Raw genomic sequence first — 17,185 nt, 5'->3', positions numbered from 1 at the left:
AAGTACGCTCATGCTGATTTTGATGGCCATATTAAGACAACATTTTCAGGTTTCTCACTGTTTGTTAAATGCTTGAACTTAACTATCCTAGAAGCTTTTGAGAAGCCTGCAGTATATTTAAAATGGTTGTATTCACACAGTGTGACGTGATAGTGTTAAACAATAGATTTTAATAAAAAATTCCCTTTTGTACTTTCAGTGTCACATGAGACTGCTATGGGATTATGCAGCACAATTTCCTGCATTCAGTATATGGGTCTTTGAGTAAAAATAATTTCAATGACCACTGTCATTCAAATACATATTCTTTCATCACGGGGCGTGTTCAATATCAATAGAAGCATCGCTTAAAGTAAAGAATAATGAAAGCACATTATAGGCAGATTACATCTATTAGTTACTGCTGTGCTTCATGCTAATGGCGTGCCCATGGGAGAGCAGAAAATCATTTTAAACTTCAATAAGTTACAAGCGGTGGCAAGTCTACCCATAATCTGCACAAAGCCCCAGGCAGCAATGAGGCTGGATGCAATTAGGGGGGGAAATAAAATTCTACACAGTAAACAAAGAAAAAATGTAAAAAGACTGATGAAAGTAAAATGAACATCGTGCAGTGAGATTGCTTTGTCTTTGATGAGGTTGGCTGTTGCTTCTTTAATTGTCACAGCATAATACCACTGTTTTCAACAAGTAGAACTGTGCTATTTGTTGTCATTTGACAAGGCCGTAATGCTAACGCACCAGTCTAATATGGCTTTTTAATTAACAGAGCATATGTCTTTGTCACTCGAAATAATAATTAGTAGAGTTCTTGGAAGATGATTCTATGGTGCAGGCAACCTTGGATCTAACGCTGCACAGGCTCTTTGTAATGATCTGCAATTATGCTGCTGGAAGAAGTATACAATTAAAAACAGCAGTACTTGATAATAAAATGCTTGATTACAATTACTATTTTTATTTTTTATTGAAATGTACTTAAAAGCATCAAAAATCTAATCACGGAAGTCTTTTAAATAAGCATAACTGTATTATTAAAATCTCGTTTAATAAAATGCTTCTTCGGACAAGTGCGAGTTCCCTCACTTGCGCACGCGCTCTTTTCGCTAAGTCCCGCCCTAATCTCGTGCTACGAGCCTACCCGGGAAGTGCCCGTGTCTCATTGGAGGACAGGTCTGCCCGTCAATGACGCTGGCACGTGAAACAGGAACTACCAGCGAGATGAAGTGATGTGCTGGCATTTTGTGGGAAAATTTGGATCAAAGTGCAGAGAAACTCGTCAGTGCGTTTTCTAGGCGTCCACGTACACAAGACATGGACGTGACAGTGCAGGCATACGTGTACTGAGCGACGCGTTTTCATCGGTTAACGAGAACAGTGTGAGTATCGTCAGTAAACTGGGTGAAAGCAGCCGATAGTGACTTCCAGCTATAGGAAAATGTTGACGCCTTGTGTATTGCAGAAGGAACATTTCACAGGATTAGTTTAGGGAAAAATACAGACGTTTTCGGTGTAGTATTACTATATTACTGTAGTGTGGATGCTGACACGTGCAGTAGATGCAGTACTGTAATAGTAGGTGTAATTCTGAATCCCAGAGCCCACAATGTCCCACAAGTGTGTTACAGTAGGTCAGGTACACATACGTGTTCACCAAAGTCTGATATACTTGATATTTAAGCTGTTGTTCAATATTTCTGTCAGTGTGCCTACGTAATCTGTATATTTTACTGGAATTGCACCTAGTGAGAAAACACATTTCCTCACTGCAGCATCTTGACTGTTTCAGTTCCTAGTAGCACCAAAGGCCACAGCCTCCACACTTCTGCATATACTGTAACTACATCACTTAAAGTGCAGTGGACCTTTTTCCACCATGTAAGACTTCCACACACATACTGTACATGGTTTACTTTCCTCTTACAGTATGTAGTGCTGTGGGTTTGTATACAGCAGGTACAGTATACATCTACCTGTTGTTACACATACATTGACAACTGTGATAAATCACTTTCATACTATAGCATAATCTTTGCAGTTGACATTGTGGCAGGTTTTTACTGTACTGCTACAGTAATAGGACTTAATTTAAACAGCACATACTGTATGTTTCAATCTACGCATTTAAGGTGGACAATGTACCTGCCGTCATGTCTCTGCACACTCCATTGTCTTTACTATGTCTTTACTCTCCACCTTTTTTAAATGCAAAATATGCACATGTTTTGAAATGCTAGTGAGGAGTAACCACAGGTGATGACATGCTTCAAATGTGTTGTTTTTATCCATTTAGACATGATGTTGTGGTGTTGCTGCACAGCACAACATACCTGGCAAGTGTTAAGAGCCTACTGTGTCCAACTATAAACATTACATTTGGACAATTTCCTCTCCTCCTTTTGTCCACCTGTCATTTCCTTTAATTTGCTGACTGCGGTTTCCAGCTGCTGGAGAACAATAGCTGTGCACACGTCCTCTGTCTCTGCTGGCACGAGCAGTGCTTGAAATGCAGCTGAAAACAGTGTTTTTAGTGTAAGGTACTGTAAAATTCAGGTCTCCCAAGGCAGCAACATTCTCCCATGAGAAGGTATCAGACAGTACAGGCAGCAGCCACGGTCCTTGAGCATGTTAATTCAGTCTCTTTTCTCTATTCCCCAGCTGCACCACTCCACTCTCAACACTCTTGTTCTTCTTGGATGCACATAGATACTTTTTTTATTTTAGTGTTCATCACCGTGCACACCTGCTTAGACATTTTCTTTCTGCCGTGCTGTAATTTTTTTATGATAATCACTTGTCATTAAACTAGCAGGTGAGTATTGATTATTTTATGTCAACGTGTTCTTTTCATGTACTCAGATGTTTTAGCCAGCGAACAGGTCACAGATGTTGGTATCGTCAGAAAGCACAGGCCTGCCCCTTGACTCATGCTTGCTTTTTCTACAATTTTAAACAAAAGGCTATGCTATTGATTGATGCGGTGTGTTGTGAGGAAGCCTGTCTGGAATGTAGAGCAGAGCGCTCACTAAGAAACAAGTTTGCTGGAGGAATGCAAAAAAAAACACACACACACACGCACACACACTGATTTTTCACACTTTGTAAAAGAAATATGGTGCAGACCATTACTTTTGGCAAGTGTACATCGTTATGTGCACATGCTCTGACAAAAATGCAGTTGTATTGATTTGCATTTTTCCTGTTATACAAGAATATAGTCACCCTTAGATAAATGAAGAGTCTGAAGATACTATTTATATTGTATCTGCATCTTTTCTTTTTTTCCTACCTTCTTCCCTGTGAGCTGTCAGTGTAATCAAAGAAAGCTCATGGCGTGAAGGGAAATGGTGTTGGACTAAATGAGATGCATAGGAAATGCACATGCTGTGAACGCAACACACATGGAAGGTGGTGAAAATTAATTTAATTATGTCTACCAGATGTATTCCAGAGATTAACCATCTGGCTGATCAGAACTGACTACTCTTGCCTGTATACTATGATTGTGTGTTTAACTTGAATCCTTCCTCAGGTTTCACGCTATCTCAGGCTACACCAACAGAAATAAAGCTACTGTAGATCTGCTTCTAATTAAACTAAATGATCAGGTGTGACGCTGAGATCCAGCTGTGAAATTCTCACATTCTGAACATTTTACTTTTCAGGCTTAGGAAGGGAAATGGGGAGGAAGGATGCCAGCGCCACTAGATTACCAGTTGATCAGTACCGCAAACAGATTGGTAAGTTGGCTGTGACTCTATTTCTGGTTAATGAATTTATTCACTATTAGCAAATAAGCCCCTGTAATCGAATCACATGACAATGTTTGGACAGTCCTTTGTTTCATACAGAACATGAAATAAATTCTCATTGCTAATTCTCTATCATCATTCTAGAATCCTGTGTAGTAAATGATTAATTTTTTTAAATCAAAATCGATCAATATATTAAAACAATAACTTATGTAGATTAGTTCATGATGTGTTTTGACAGTTGAAATTAGTCTTTGTTGTTGTGCAACTTGATTTCAACAAACAACATAACTCTGTTACCACAACACGGGAATCAACTCTGTGTCCCCTCATTGAAACATGTTAATGTTACACCTAATATATCACACATGATAGTGTGTTGAGCTGGCAGTCCTTTAGTGGTTTCACATATGGTACTGTATATTACGAACTGGCTAACCACTCAACCAAGATCGGCTATGAAGAAATTAGCATAATGTCTTTGCTCGGTGCTGGAAACTTTTCCAATTTGCATTAGGATTGAAAAGAAATGCTAGCCAGAGTCAGTGGGTTAGAACCAGTATGCAAGCTGGGAAAGTAATTACGCTTTGGGGTGTACAAGCAGCATCTGAGGCCACATGACCGATGGACAGCAAATTCCAGGCTTACAGTAAATACTTTTGATATCGCATTAGAGGCAGTCAAACTTTCAAACATTCCTAAGGGGGCGTTATTTAATTTTCCCATCTTTCTCTTTACACCACAGTCCTAAATGCAGCTATGTGGTTGTATCAATCAAAACTCTGGTCCCCGTTATTATGCCAGCTGTGATTGTTCGAAGCTCGCGACTCATGTGATGTCTTTCTGGTTTTGTTTACTTCTGGTGGAGCAAAGCCAAAGGGCAAAGCTGGATAATTGTGAGCTGTTGTGGCTGAAGCGAACACAAAAGGAAGCTTGGCTCTCCTTTAAAAAACAAGTTCCTTTTCTTCAATTCCCCTGTGTTTTATTTAATACAATTGATTCAAGCCTCCAGGGAAGCAGAAAATGGAAACAAGGCCTGAAATACAATACAGTGGGTGGGAAGAAAGAAAGAGCATGATTGTTTGTTTCAGTTACAGATACAGAGAATAAACTGACACATGATGATGTTTAGGCATAAGCTTAAACATTCACACCTTCACCAAGTCTTTAACCAAGAGACACGTCAGCAACGTCTGGCTGCAAACATTTTAAAATCCTGTCTTTGGCCTCTTGTATCCAATTTAGCATCTGATTTTGAAGGTCCTGGCATTTCCTTTGATCAGACAGCCACAGAAGCATTAATCAGGTAGTTTCTCTGCCCCTACCACATACTCTAGATGTGTTATCCCTCCATAAATTCATCCTCTTCCAAGGGTTTTAAAACCTTGAAGTTGGAGAAGTAGAAAAAAAGATATTGATTTATAGAAGCAACTGACTTCTTTCTACCATATATTGTTGACGTTTGTTTTTCTTTTCTGTTCCCAAATAGAAGATATTGTATTGAACCTCTTAGGTTCCATTAGTGCCTCTCAAGACCTGGTCCGTCTTTTTATTGCTTTTAAGCAGTTTCATCAATTTTAGTGATGTGGCAGATAAATAAAACCCAGTGTTGAACTAAACTGAGGCATATTTGTCAGTTAATAAAACTCTGTACTACAGTAATTTACCTCAATTTCAAATTAGAATTAGTACATGAAGTGAATTTCCTGAATCGTGTCAGTCATTTATTTCCCTTTGTGTGTCGAAGTGTGTAGCTGTCGCGTTATGGGTTAGGGTTATATACTGTAACAAAACAAGCTGCCCTGAGGCTACTTCTGCATTTGTTTGTACTCCAGTACCAGCTCCCATGCATAGGCAGCATGTTTCAGATATCCATAATTTCCAGTGAATGATTTTTCATTTTGTTTTTTGGTTACTGGTGATTTACATCCTTTTATTATCCTGGTGTCAAAGTATTTACTGCCACTGTAGCACTTTGGTGCAGGGAGTCATCTTTTAACTTAAATGTTTAGAGTGTGTGTGTGTGTGTGTGTGTGTGTGTGTGTGTGTGTGTGTGTGTGTGTGTGTGTGTGTGTGTGTGTGTGTGTGTGTGTGTGTGTGTGTGTGTGTGTGTGTGTGTGTGTGTGTGTTTTGTTCCTTCTTCTGTCACTTTCACAAAATAATAAAAAAACTTCTCATGTTCTTCTTAAATGATAAAAGAATGTTTCATCCCAAAACTGACGGCATTCAGAGTCACTTGTTTACCCTGCCAGGCTATAAAAGCAGCACGACAGCTGCATATGTTTTCATATTGGGAAATAAAAATAGAATAATTTAGCCTGCAGATATCTCTTAACAGTCTGCCATTGTGAAAACCTGGCAGGTTGAACAAATGACAGCTGTAACATAACAAGCTCATACCCCCCTGTCACATCTTAAACCAGGTGTACAGAAAATTTACAGAGAATCTGACTTTTTTTTTTTTACTCCTTTACAATTTAATGTTTTCTTTCTGATCAATTCAAAATAAGTAAGGGGCAGGAGACAGGAGCTCTGCCTCCTTCTGTCCCTTCAATTTCTACTGTTTTTCCTTCTTTTATAAAAGCAGAGCCATCACGCGATTTCATTGAACCGCTGTTTAACAGCACAGGTTGGAAACGAAGGGAAGGGGGTGATGAAAAAAAGATGTTGGAAAAGAAAATCAAGTCGATATAGCATGTGGCTGGGCCTTCTGAGAAGCTGGAATCGGCCACACATGGTAATTTAAATCGTAATAGTGTGGCTTATTCATGGCACATCAGCGGCAGGCCAGGCTGGTTGTTGAGCTGTACCATCATCTCTGCTGGAGGGCTTTTGTCATGTCAGATAGCTATCAAGGGGCCACTGTTGACACTCTTTAAATACCATTATTAAGCCCGTTATAATTGACTGCACCAAGCTGCCTTCAGGAGAGCTAAGCTATAGTGTTCTTACGTGGACACGCAGACGGTCACTGCTGCCTGCTGAACAAACTGTTTTTAAAGAAAAATTAATTTTAAATGTCAGATACAGATCGGAAATGGAACATTTGTACATTTATATTAGAATCAGCTGTTGATGTGAGTCTAGAAGGTCCTGCTCTATTTAAGTAAATTCTTCCACTTCCTGCTTATTGGAGGTTACCAGTGGAAGTTCTGCACTTGCTGCAACTTTTCAACAAAATCATTGGGTTAAAGTGTGTTCTTCTGGAGGCGCAGGCTGGTTAATACGTACCTGCCTCACCACCTGAGATCTGGCCTTTCCCCTTCTCTGCTGACATGATGCGAAAGACAAGGCATAAACATTCCCCATGTGTCTGGCTTCAGCCCTCCAGTTCCACTACCATGCACCCTGGCAGATGCCAGCGATCCGCACCATGTGGTCACTGACTGTTTGGCCACTGTGCCAGATAAACAGAAAGGCAACGCGTGGGGACCTGTCACACACGCTGTCAGCGCATTGCCCAGATTGTCCCTAGGCTCTCGGAGCACTAGACGGTGGGCTGTCTGTCGAAACCACTTCATCACTCTGCATGTAAAGCATCCCCACAAACACACATACACATGCTGAATCACTCAGGTATGCTGGGGTTTTGTGCTCTCATTTATTTAATTAGTATTCCTGCAGTATGTTGAGACCCCTACTCATCCTTGTGGTTTTGAATCACGTGGTAATTGGTTTGCTGTAGGCAGGAACACTATGTCACTCTTGTTCAGACACTGTTTATATGGCAAATGAGTCAAGGAACTCATAAAAAGCATATGAGGGAATGTAAGTGTTGGAGTGGGGGAGCCCACTCAAAATGTTCTTGTCCTCTTAACCTGAAATCACTGACGTCTTCAGTAAAAGGAACACTTAGGGAAGCCTCTCAGTGGGCACTCTAGACCGCCTCACAAGGGCTAATGTTCCTGTGAGACATGCCATTGTCGGTGCTGTACGAGTAAGAGGACGGTGATGCCTTTTCATTGTGGCAGGCAGACACAAGGATGGATGGGAGGGCAGCGTGTCCAATGCAGGTAGATAATTGGTGACAGAATGTGTCCACAGCAGCGGTGCAGCAGGGGTAACGACAGTGACAAATTGGGCTGTGTGTGTGCGTATGTGTGTGTGTGTGTGCACGGACAGCGACAAGAGCAAAGACAATTAGGTTTTCAATGCTATCATGCAACAACTAAAGTTTACAAAGCTTGATACAATTCTCTGGCATTTCATCTTCATCGCGGCTTGTGTTACTCCGACTTGGTGTAATTATTCTGAGTTTGCTCAGATCAGTATTGATTCTTACCAGATTGGAAGTGTATTGGATTTTTGCATGTAAATATAATTTCTGCATGGAGACGCAGGAACAAGATGTCGCACTATACAGCGAAACAGCAACAAGGACGCAAGTATGTTCTTATATTAGAGTGCAATTTTATTTTAATAAAACATTTTAATATTATGTTTTAATTGCTGTTTTGATGGAACAAACAACTACTGAAACAGGCGTAAAGTCTTTCAACGTTGTTCTCTCTAGAATGTACTGCATTGTGTTGGTTTTGTAGGTTTTGATGCAGCTTCCTGCGGTCTTGCATCATCAACTGAAACACAATTTCTGTGAATAGAGAGCAGCTCCTGAGGGTGTCCACCAATCAAATTTCCTCCTCCTCTGCTTTCTGACAAGTGCAGGAGACATCCAGTGGCCCTCCAAATGAATTCCCACCAGCTCGCTGTCTGCTTGTGGCAACATGCTCCCCATTTCTATTAGCCCTCCCCTGATACAGAGGGAGGTGGAGGAGGAGTCGGGACCAGGAGGGAGGGAGTCGGCGATGGAAACGGAGTGCGTCTCAACAAAAAAGAAGCAAAAGGAATGAGATGATTGTAAAGCAGTGTGTAGTGGAACTGTCTTGTACTCAGGCTAGTGGTCCTCATCTCTTTTCTTCCCCTGCTCCCCCTCCTTGAGAAGTGATATGCAGCTCGGACTGTTTGCAGAATAGCAAAAGACATGACCTTTTCACTTGCTCAGTTTTATTCTTTTCTCTCCTCCAACCGTTTGAGATGAAGGCGGATGCTTTTGTTCTTGTGCGTCCTCTTTTTATTGTCTCGCTCTCTTTCTGTCGCAATGTAAATGAGACCTCTACTTGGCCTCCAAATGCCATATCACCAGCAGAGAGAGCCTTGAATCTGACCTGGAGTCCTGGCCTGTCTCTCACCAACCAATCAAAGTTACTTTGGAAAAAGTAAAAAAAATAAAATAACAGACTCGGGAATATGTCCCCCATAATAACAAGCTTAAAAAAACACAAAGAACTGCACTGAAACGCACTCACTGTTTAGCAAGCTGTTGCCTTTCCACCCTATTGTTAGCAAAGGTTCTTTTCCTGCGGTGTGTTGTTTCTAATTAGCCAAGACAGTTGGTTCTGCTGTCTCTGAAACACACACACACACACACACACACACACACACACTTTGCCAGGTGGGCAGTTTGCCCACGAAACTCACCCTTGAGAATCGCTCTCATGGGATTTCGACCAACTACTGTACTGTACGTACGTTCAACTCCGGCCGGAAAAGATGCTTCGTGTTTTGGATGCATGTACATATTGTTACATGGGAAAACAAACAATCTGTAATGTTCATTTGCTAAATTTAGCCGTGGTTTCCTAACGTGCCAGATTTGACATTTCCCTGTCTGGGTTAGATGAGGAGACTGCAGTTTAGCATAAAGACTGGAAATGAAGGACTCTAATAAATCAAGTCCCTTCCAACTAACTAATCGTAAAGGGTTAAAAACATAAATGGCGGTTTCCCATGGGATGGTAGGGGACTTTTTCCTCGGCCGCAGTGCTGGCTAGCAGCAATTTGGGCTTTCCTGGTATTCTTTGATGGCCAGGAAGTGACCCCCACATCACACTACTTCCTCATACACTATGGCTGTTTTTAAGTTTTGCAGTGATTTAACATTCATTCCTGAATTTCTTTTTTTCTCGTCTCTTTCAGGGAAACAGGACTACAAGAAGACAAAGGTAGTCTTAAAGGCCACGCGTCTGAAAGCTGAAGCGAAGAAGAATTCCTCTGGATTTCGGGTGAGGCTGGCTAGCGCTGACTTTCTCTCTCTGTGGAGCTGTGAAGTCTGTATCTCCAGTCTTCCACTACTTCTGGCTGCCGCTCTCTCTTATAGCCCATCTGTGATCGTGCTTGTCTGTCTTTCTGCCAACCACCTGGTTTCCATGTGTCTGTCTGCCTGTCTGATCGAACGCTTGTCTCACTAGATCACTTTTCACATCCCAGTCTCGCAGCGCTCTTACAACTTACTCAGGTCTTTTGGGAGAGTGATGTTATAAAGTATGTCTACTTGGAGTGGAGTGATGTGATGTGTGCCTCTGCCGCTGCTTTGAAGATGCATACACGTGCAAACTATAAACGGGGAAGGAAGAAACGTCTTTGACAGAGTAAAGTTTACAGTACTGTATTGTATGTATAAAAAAGTCCTGCCTCAACTTTCTCGCACATAAAATTCCTGGAAGGATAAAAAGTCCAGGGATTTGTACAGTATGTCCATGGATTGACAACTCTAGTCCTATTATATATCACTGAGTGCGGGAGAAAAACTCTACATTTATCATTTGGGCAAAGGTGGAACTCATGTTTTTTTTTCATTATTTTTATTAGGTTTGCCATAAACATTTTAAATGGAGAATTTATATTTTTATGAAGTGAAATTCAGTAGGAAAAAAATGTCTCCCACACATTTAAGGTCATTTAGTGTTATAATATTTTTCTTCATAGCATTGAAAATGTGTTGTATTTACAATAAACCAAAAGCCAAAAGGCCGCACTTCCTCATTAGGCCTGATTTGGCACGCAGTACACCGAGATGAACAAATTGTAGCGAGGATTAAACAGTGGGTGAAATGGTCAGGTTTTAAAATATGCATCTCTTAGACACGCACGGCCTCATTAAGCACGTCTTTAATCCAATTAGATTAGTCCATATCTTGAAATATTGATATTGCTCATGAATAATTCAGGTTTTCATGCCCAAGATGACGGGAATTTTCAGAGGTCGGATTAAAAATACCTCTGGGATAAGGATATTACACTGACTTAGACCTCTTGGCCCCACTTCGATTGAAATTCATCCCAAATGTAATGGATATTTGGTCACGCCTGCTTCTTCATTGCTTCCTTTAGCGTTGCATAAAGTTGTGCTTTTTACGGAGCTCTGTTAGGACAGTAGACATCCCCCCGTCTCTGTCCCTGGCTGACGGCAGTAATGTAGCTGTAGCTGTGGTTTATAGGCATCTTTTGTTATGCATAAAGTCTTTATTTATAAGACTTCTTTTCCCCGTCCTCTTCTCACACTCTTTCACACCCTCCCTGGTCGAGCTGCCAGTCTCAGATGTAACTGGCATCTCGGAAGGGCCAGCAGACATGTGGGCACAGGCAATCTGGCAGCTGCCTGGGCAGGCTGCCTCGGGGCTGTCCTAGTCATCGGGCAGTCTGGAGAAGTTGGCAGCGAGGAGGACGGAGGAAGAACGAGGAGAACAATGAGAAAGGCGGAACTTCTGTTTCCACAACCCAGATTAGAGAAGGCACAAAAAACTGTTGACCCAGAAAGTCTCAAAAAATCAGCCACCTGTTGTATCGGCGCATGTTTTTTGTATTCACACACACATTGAGTGGACATGTGTTAACGCGAATGCAAATCTGCAGCACCACAGCTATTTGGATGGCACGGGGGGGGGGGGGGAGTGTCATAACAGCAGGGATGGAGAAACTGGCAGGAAGTGAGTCAGCTCCAGTCTCCTCAGGTTGCTTGGAAAAGAAGTGCCTTCAAAGTAGCTGCAGTGCTCTGGCTCCTAGCACAGGAAACAAGCTGCCTGCTGCCTTTTCTAATTGGCACAGTAGCCTTCTGTTCAGTCCTGCACTGTTTTTCCTCAGCTTTATTTAGCCAGCGAGCCTCCAAAGTTGGGGTGAAATTGCTTATGTAACTGGCAGAGGATGGAGGCTCCAACATACGGTAATGACTGTGGGTGTCTTCCAGATGTCATTTGGAGGTTTATTGGAGAAAAGTAAAAAGCAGAAGTAGACTTTGGATTCATTAATATTTATCCCGACAATTAAACATTGTTCTTTTGCTTCAATTAATGAGTTAAATGTATTATAATAGGTGTTATTTGAAGACCTTATTAGTCAAAAAATAAATTAGCTAATAATAAACTGAGAATGCTGATATAGAAAATATTTTTTTGATGATAATTTGCACTAGATGTTGAATAATGAGGATCAGATTGAGGAGGGAGGTGATTTATAAATAACCGGGATTGATAACGCAGAGAAAGCTAAACGTCACAAGCTGTTATTTGTGTCTGACACGCTCATCAGCTGCAGCACAAATACACCAGCGGTTGTTTGTCGCCGCCCACGCGCAGCCACAAACGCACCAGCTCCGTCTCGCTTAGCGCGTCGACAGATGCAGGCTGATGTATACACACACACACGCACAAACAAACCCAGGAGGAGGATGAAAGGTGGACCAGACGAGGGGCTCGCTGCTGAGCTGTGGCTCGTCGCCAGGGTGACGGCGACCCAGCTCCCAGCATGCCGAGCGTGCTGCAGCTGCTGGCGGCGCTGAGAGAGCGGCGTGATGAAGATGATGATGTGCTTGGGCACCGTCCAGGGGTCTCCATCACTGTGTGTGTGTGTGTGTGTGTGTGTGTGTGTGTGTGTGTGTGTGTGTGTGTGTGTGTGTGTGTGTGTGTGTGTGTGTGTGTGTGTGTGTGTGTGTGTGTGTGTGTGTGTGTGTGTGCGTGTGTGCGTGTGTGTTGGTGAGACAAGGCAAGAGTCAACACGCTGGGCCACTCTCCTCGAAACCAATGATCTCAATCAAGTGCAGGTGCTTTCTGCGCCTCAAGTGTTTTCACCAGAAACCCCACTCCAGCTTGTTTTCATAGTCGACTCACTGCAACCAGCTGTTCTCCGTCTCCCCCAAAGCTGGAGCGGAGACGCTCGTCGATGGGGGGGGGGGGCGTGTGGATCACAGTTGCACGCGTACGATTCGACGGCTTCCCCGCGTCAGAAGCAACACCTATGACATCGCCTGCAAAATTACAAACACTTGTCTTTTCCTCAAAGCTGGGAGAGAAACACAAACCAGACACAGCAGAAACAATCAAGGCTCCGCGATTTGATAACTGTTCTCTTTTCTCTGAGGCCTCGGCAAAATGGGAGAGTAAATCAAGCGGTGGGAGCCTGGCGGTTAATATATGAAACTAAAGTGCATGAAATTTAAAAGTTTTCCAATTAAGCAAGGACTTTAAGCTGTTTGGAGGCTGCTGGGATGTAGATAAATGTGGGCTGAGGCTAATGAAGACCAGCGCGGCTGATGACTAGGCATTACAACATGTACACAGACCCCCACCTTTTCACAGAGAGGAATTATCATTACCCAATTTGCGCTGAGCTTTATCTTACACTTGTTTTGCGTCTCGTTCTCACTGGTTCCTTGTTTTTGCCTGATGAAGCGGGATGAATCCAAGTGTCTATGTGGCAATTTCTGATTTGGACTTTCTCATGTATATATTGTATATTTTTGCTTCCAAAATTTTTTCTGGCTGCTTGTGTTTAGTTTTGTCTAGCTTTGCTTCCTACTTTCCTCTTTTACTATGCATTGGGTGCTTCTATCAGTTTCAGTCAATATGCATATCTGCAAAAATCTGGATTGCATGACATCTACGTCTGATTACATCCTGTATTGTGTTTTTTAGATCAATTTGTTGTTGTGGCCCAGTTCGCATGTTTAAAAAAAGTTCCATGTTAAAATCAAATATTTTTTTTCCCCAAATAACCTCCAATCAGAGTTCACTCTGCACTCTTTTAAAGCTCTCCAAGCACTCCAGCGCTGATTAGAAAGTTTGCTGCTAATGAGTTCTCTTGATAAAGAATAACTGCCATTGTTCAATACTCTGAGTGGCCCTAATGAAACTCCAGTTGATGAAGATTGTAATCGTGTGAGCGCCACATAATGAACAAGTGCTTCAAATTCCCATTTTCAAGTTGAATGCCACTCCTCTGTACAAGCTCAATTTGTTTGACAATTAACCAATAGAAAATGCTGAAAAAAGGGTCATTTTGACGAAGGAAGTTTAACTTCTTTGTAAGAACAACTAGAGAACTGTGGGGATTGATTGCAGTCTAAATTATGTGGGTCAGCGCATGTTTCTTGAAATGTGATACTACTTGTTTTGATCCAGTTTTTACACTACAATATAAGATTTAATGATCTCAAGTCACTCTTACTAAAAGAATAGCATAATTCTGTGTTTTTCTTCTAATACATGATGTGGTCAAGTCCTACTTTTATGAATTCCACAATTCAAGAGGATTGTGTTTACAGTCTGTCACCTGACTCATTTCATCAGGTAACAATGCCCCACAGTGCATCTCTGAGAGCAGCTGAGTGTGTTTGTGTCATTAATGTGCAAATGGGTCCATCAGAGCGGGAACACCTACTGCGGAGACCTGGTTTACTTTTAAAGAGCCTCAAACCGTTTTTCGCACAAACGCGGGTACATTTGTAAACACATCTGCTGGTCTGTTCTGGCCTCCCATCAGTGCTTCCCTCGCGTTCTGGAGAGCTGTAAACACACGCAAAAGAAATTGCTCTTCAGTGTGAATAGATGAGTCTTAAAGTGCAGCGACGATCCGCTTCTGAACCTTTTAAAAACGTTATAACACTGTTCAGTTCTCTGCTGCTGCTGCTTTTAAATGTAAAAATAATCACCATTTATTACTACTTGTGTAAAGTTCAATAATATAAGGTAAGATTAGTAAAATCCTGTCAGTCCTTGCAAACGAAGCTGTGTAAACAACATTTTCTATTTACCTATACTGTCAAAATGAGATGTTTGTACTTTAATGTCTGAAATTACAAAGTCATCATTAACAATAACAAAATATTCCTAATAAACATTACCATAATATTGCTAACTTGCTCACAAAATCTGCAACTTTATACTATGACTTAACTTAAATACACAACAACTCTAATCTATATATTCCATATGATTGCTTAATCAAGGTGGAGCTGCTCCTAGACACAAAACCATCAGATCAAGCAGATGTTTTCATAGCTCTGTATCATAAAACCTCTCTTTTTCCTGTCCTCCTCAGGATGCTTTCCTGGTCATCGCAGCAATCCTGCTCTTTGTCCTTTGTCTTTACGCCTTCTTCTACCTCAATTTGAGCACAGAGATGAACCTGGATGTGGATGAATGATGTCTGGACAACAGGCCTCCAACAGTCACATTTCTGGAAAAATTTAAAAATGTCATTATTACAATAACTATGATTTTACATTCTTTTATCCACTTGTCCGATCGCTACAAGCGTAGCTTTGATTCCCTGCAAACATCCCTTTGAACACACGTCTTCCAACAACAGTCGAAACCAAGCTCTGTTAATCACATTCTGCACATCAGCTCCCGCTGTTTGCTTTCTAATAAAAAAAACTGCATATCTCCCATTGAATCCATCGTCGCATCTGCACAAACACTTGCATCACATTCCGGCGCACAAACCTCTCCTCCCCGATATCTGCTGATCACAAAGTGTGAGATTAGAATCCACAAAGCCCTGGTCCTGATTGAATGTGTGCGCCGAATACAGAGCAGCACCATCTACCTGCTGCACATGCAGGCGGACCGGCACGGGATTAATGTTACAAATATGATCCTGGTCGTGCATTTGGAAGGAAATGACAGAGATGAAGGAGCATTAGGTTAAGTTAAGCTTCCTCTGTACGCCTCTGCTATAGCTCAGGGTTGTCAGGGTCAACCCTCAGAGACCAAGGGGCCGTGCACCGTCGACTCCCACATCTGCTCACGCTACGTTCCGTCATTGTTACACGTCTTGAAATGTGAGAGGGTTTCGGAGCTTCCCGTTTCTGGCTCCTCTCCCATGACCTCCGGACCTCTATTAAAAGGCAAAACGTCAAAGAGGCCATTATGATAACCACGATGTCGTTCACTCGCCCGGTGGCTTTTATCGGGCCTCGCTTCATCCACGGCGCCTCCTCCGCTCGCGCGTGTAACAATAGATAGCGCGGCCTAATAGAGCTCCATACATGACACCTGTTATCTGAAAGGTCACCAAAGACTTCTGAGTCTGGATGGCTCCAGCAGCTCGGCCTCGGTCAGGCCCATGTTTGCCAAGATGTTTTATTTTATACAATGAAGTACGGGTTTTGGGAATTGGGAACCTTTTACGGTTGGTTTGTCTTCATGATTCAGCTGTATTGTGATTGTTATTTTTCTATGTTTCTTTTGTTTAGTCACTATTTTGGGTGAACGTTTTCATTATCTATCATGTAAAGAAAAATAAAGGACATTTTTTTCAGCATTCACTACAGTTTTATTTGAGGATGTTTTCTGACCTTGAGCATGAAATATGCCGTGTTCCACAGTCACGTATCTATTGACGCATTTTCCAGCATTAAATTGTAAGGAGGCATACCTAAGTATGTTGGTGGTTGTTTCACTGTATGCATTTACGGTAACACATTGTCATTAACACATAATTACCACTAATGTTTTTATTTTGCTTTCACTTTATCCCTGTAGGTTTATACTTAGCTGCTACACTAAATGCAGGTGCGGTTACTTAAAATTTAATGAATATATAAAGAAATCATTTTACATTTATGGCTTAAAAGCTTTCCATTATTCCTCTTACTGCTGTCCAGTAGATCATTTCATTTGTGGGCTATAAACAACATGTCCTGTCAGTAATGGGTCATTAAATTGTATGGCCTATAGTAATGTCTTAATTGATCTTCAGCCCTTGTCGGAAGCTGTCTTCACCAATGGCTAATCGTGTGTGTTTGTGTGTGTGCGCGCGCGTGTGTGGATCAGTGTTGATTGATACTCATATTCTTCAGGAGGAGTTCAGGAGCGCATATTGACATATATTTGACATAATCTTCCCAAGCAGCAGTGTTCAAACTGCTGAAGAAAGTAGCGCTGAGCATCCAGCACCAACCTTTAACAGCACCCCCCCCGTCAGAGGCGCTGAAGCCGTACCCACCATCCTGTGACAAACGAGCTGAACGCCACGCACCCAAATCCAAGCCATTAGTCATGTGAGCCGTGTCACCGGAGTAATTAGACTCGGCCTAATCTCACATATGCACCACACACGTACAGTACAGCATGCGATGTGGCTGTGCTTTCCCACACTGCAGGCAGTAGGAACATTCTCATCCATGTATGGATGTTTACCAAGGCATGAATCATAATCACGAATGCTGGTGAAGTCCACACGTCACACTTGGCTCACACGCGGTGGTTACGTTTGACCTAAACAAACACATGCTTCTCGTCACCGTTTTTTATTATTGCTGTCGCGTCATGTGAACGCAGGCGCCCCCTGACCTCAGCGTGTCTCCTGTTTAGCCT

The 17,185-nt window shown here is 42.1% G+C and overlaps 1 protein-coding gene across 1 annotated transcript; it reads left to right on the top strand.

The window, feature by feature from the left end:
* Window positions 1-1,172: 1,172 nt before the first annotated feature.
* Window positions 1,173-16,134, top strand: triqk (triple QxxK/R motif containing). The gene is made up of 4 exons (XM_029167390.3): window positions 1,173-1,379; window positions 3,666-3,740; window positions 9,729-9,814; window positions 14,904-16,134. The coding sequence occupies exons 2-4, from the start codon at window positions 3,680-3,682 to the stop codon at window positions 15,006-15,008; spliced, it is 252 nt and encodes an 83-aa protein (XP_029023223.1). The 5' UTR covers window positions 1,173-1,379; window positions 3,666-3,679; the 3' UTR covers window positions 15,009-16,134.
* Window positions 16,135-17,185: the final 1,051 nt, after the last annotated feature.

The sequence above is a fragment of the Betta splendens genome, chromosome 11 (assembly GCF_900634795.4).
Source record: "Betta splendens chromosome 11, fBetSpl5.4, whole genome shotgun sequence".
Taxonomy (NCBI): Eukaryota; Metazoa; Chordata; class Actinopteri; order Anabantiformes; family Osphronemidae; genus Betta; species Betta splendens.
This window is presented reverse-complemented; position numbering and strand designations above follow the sequence as displayed.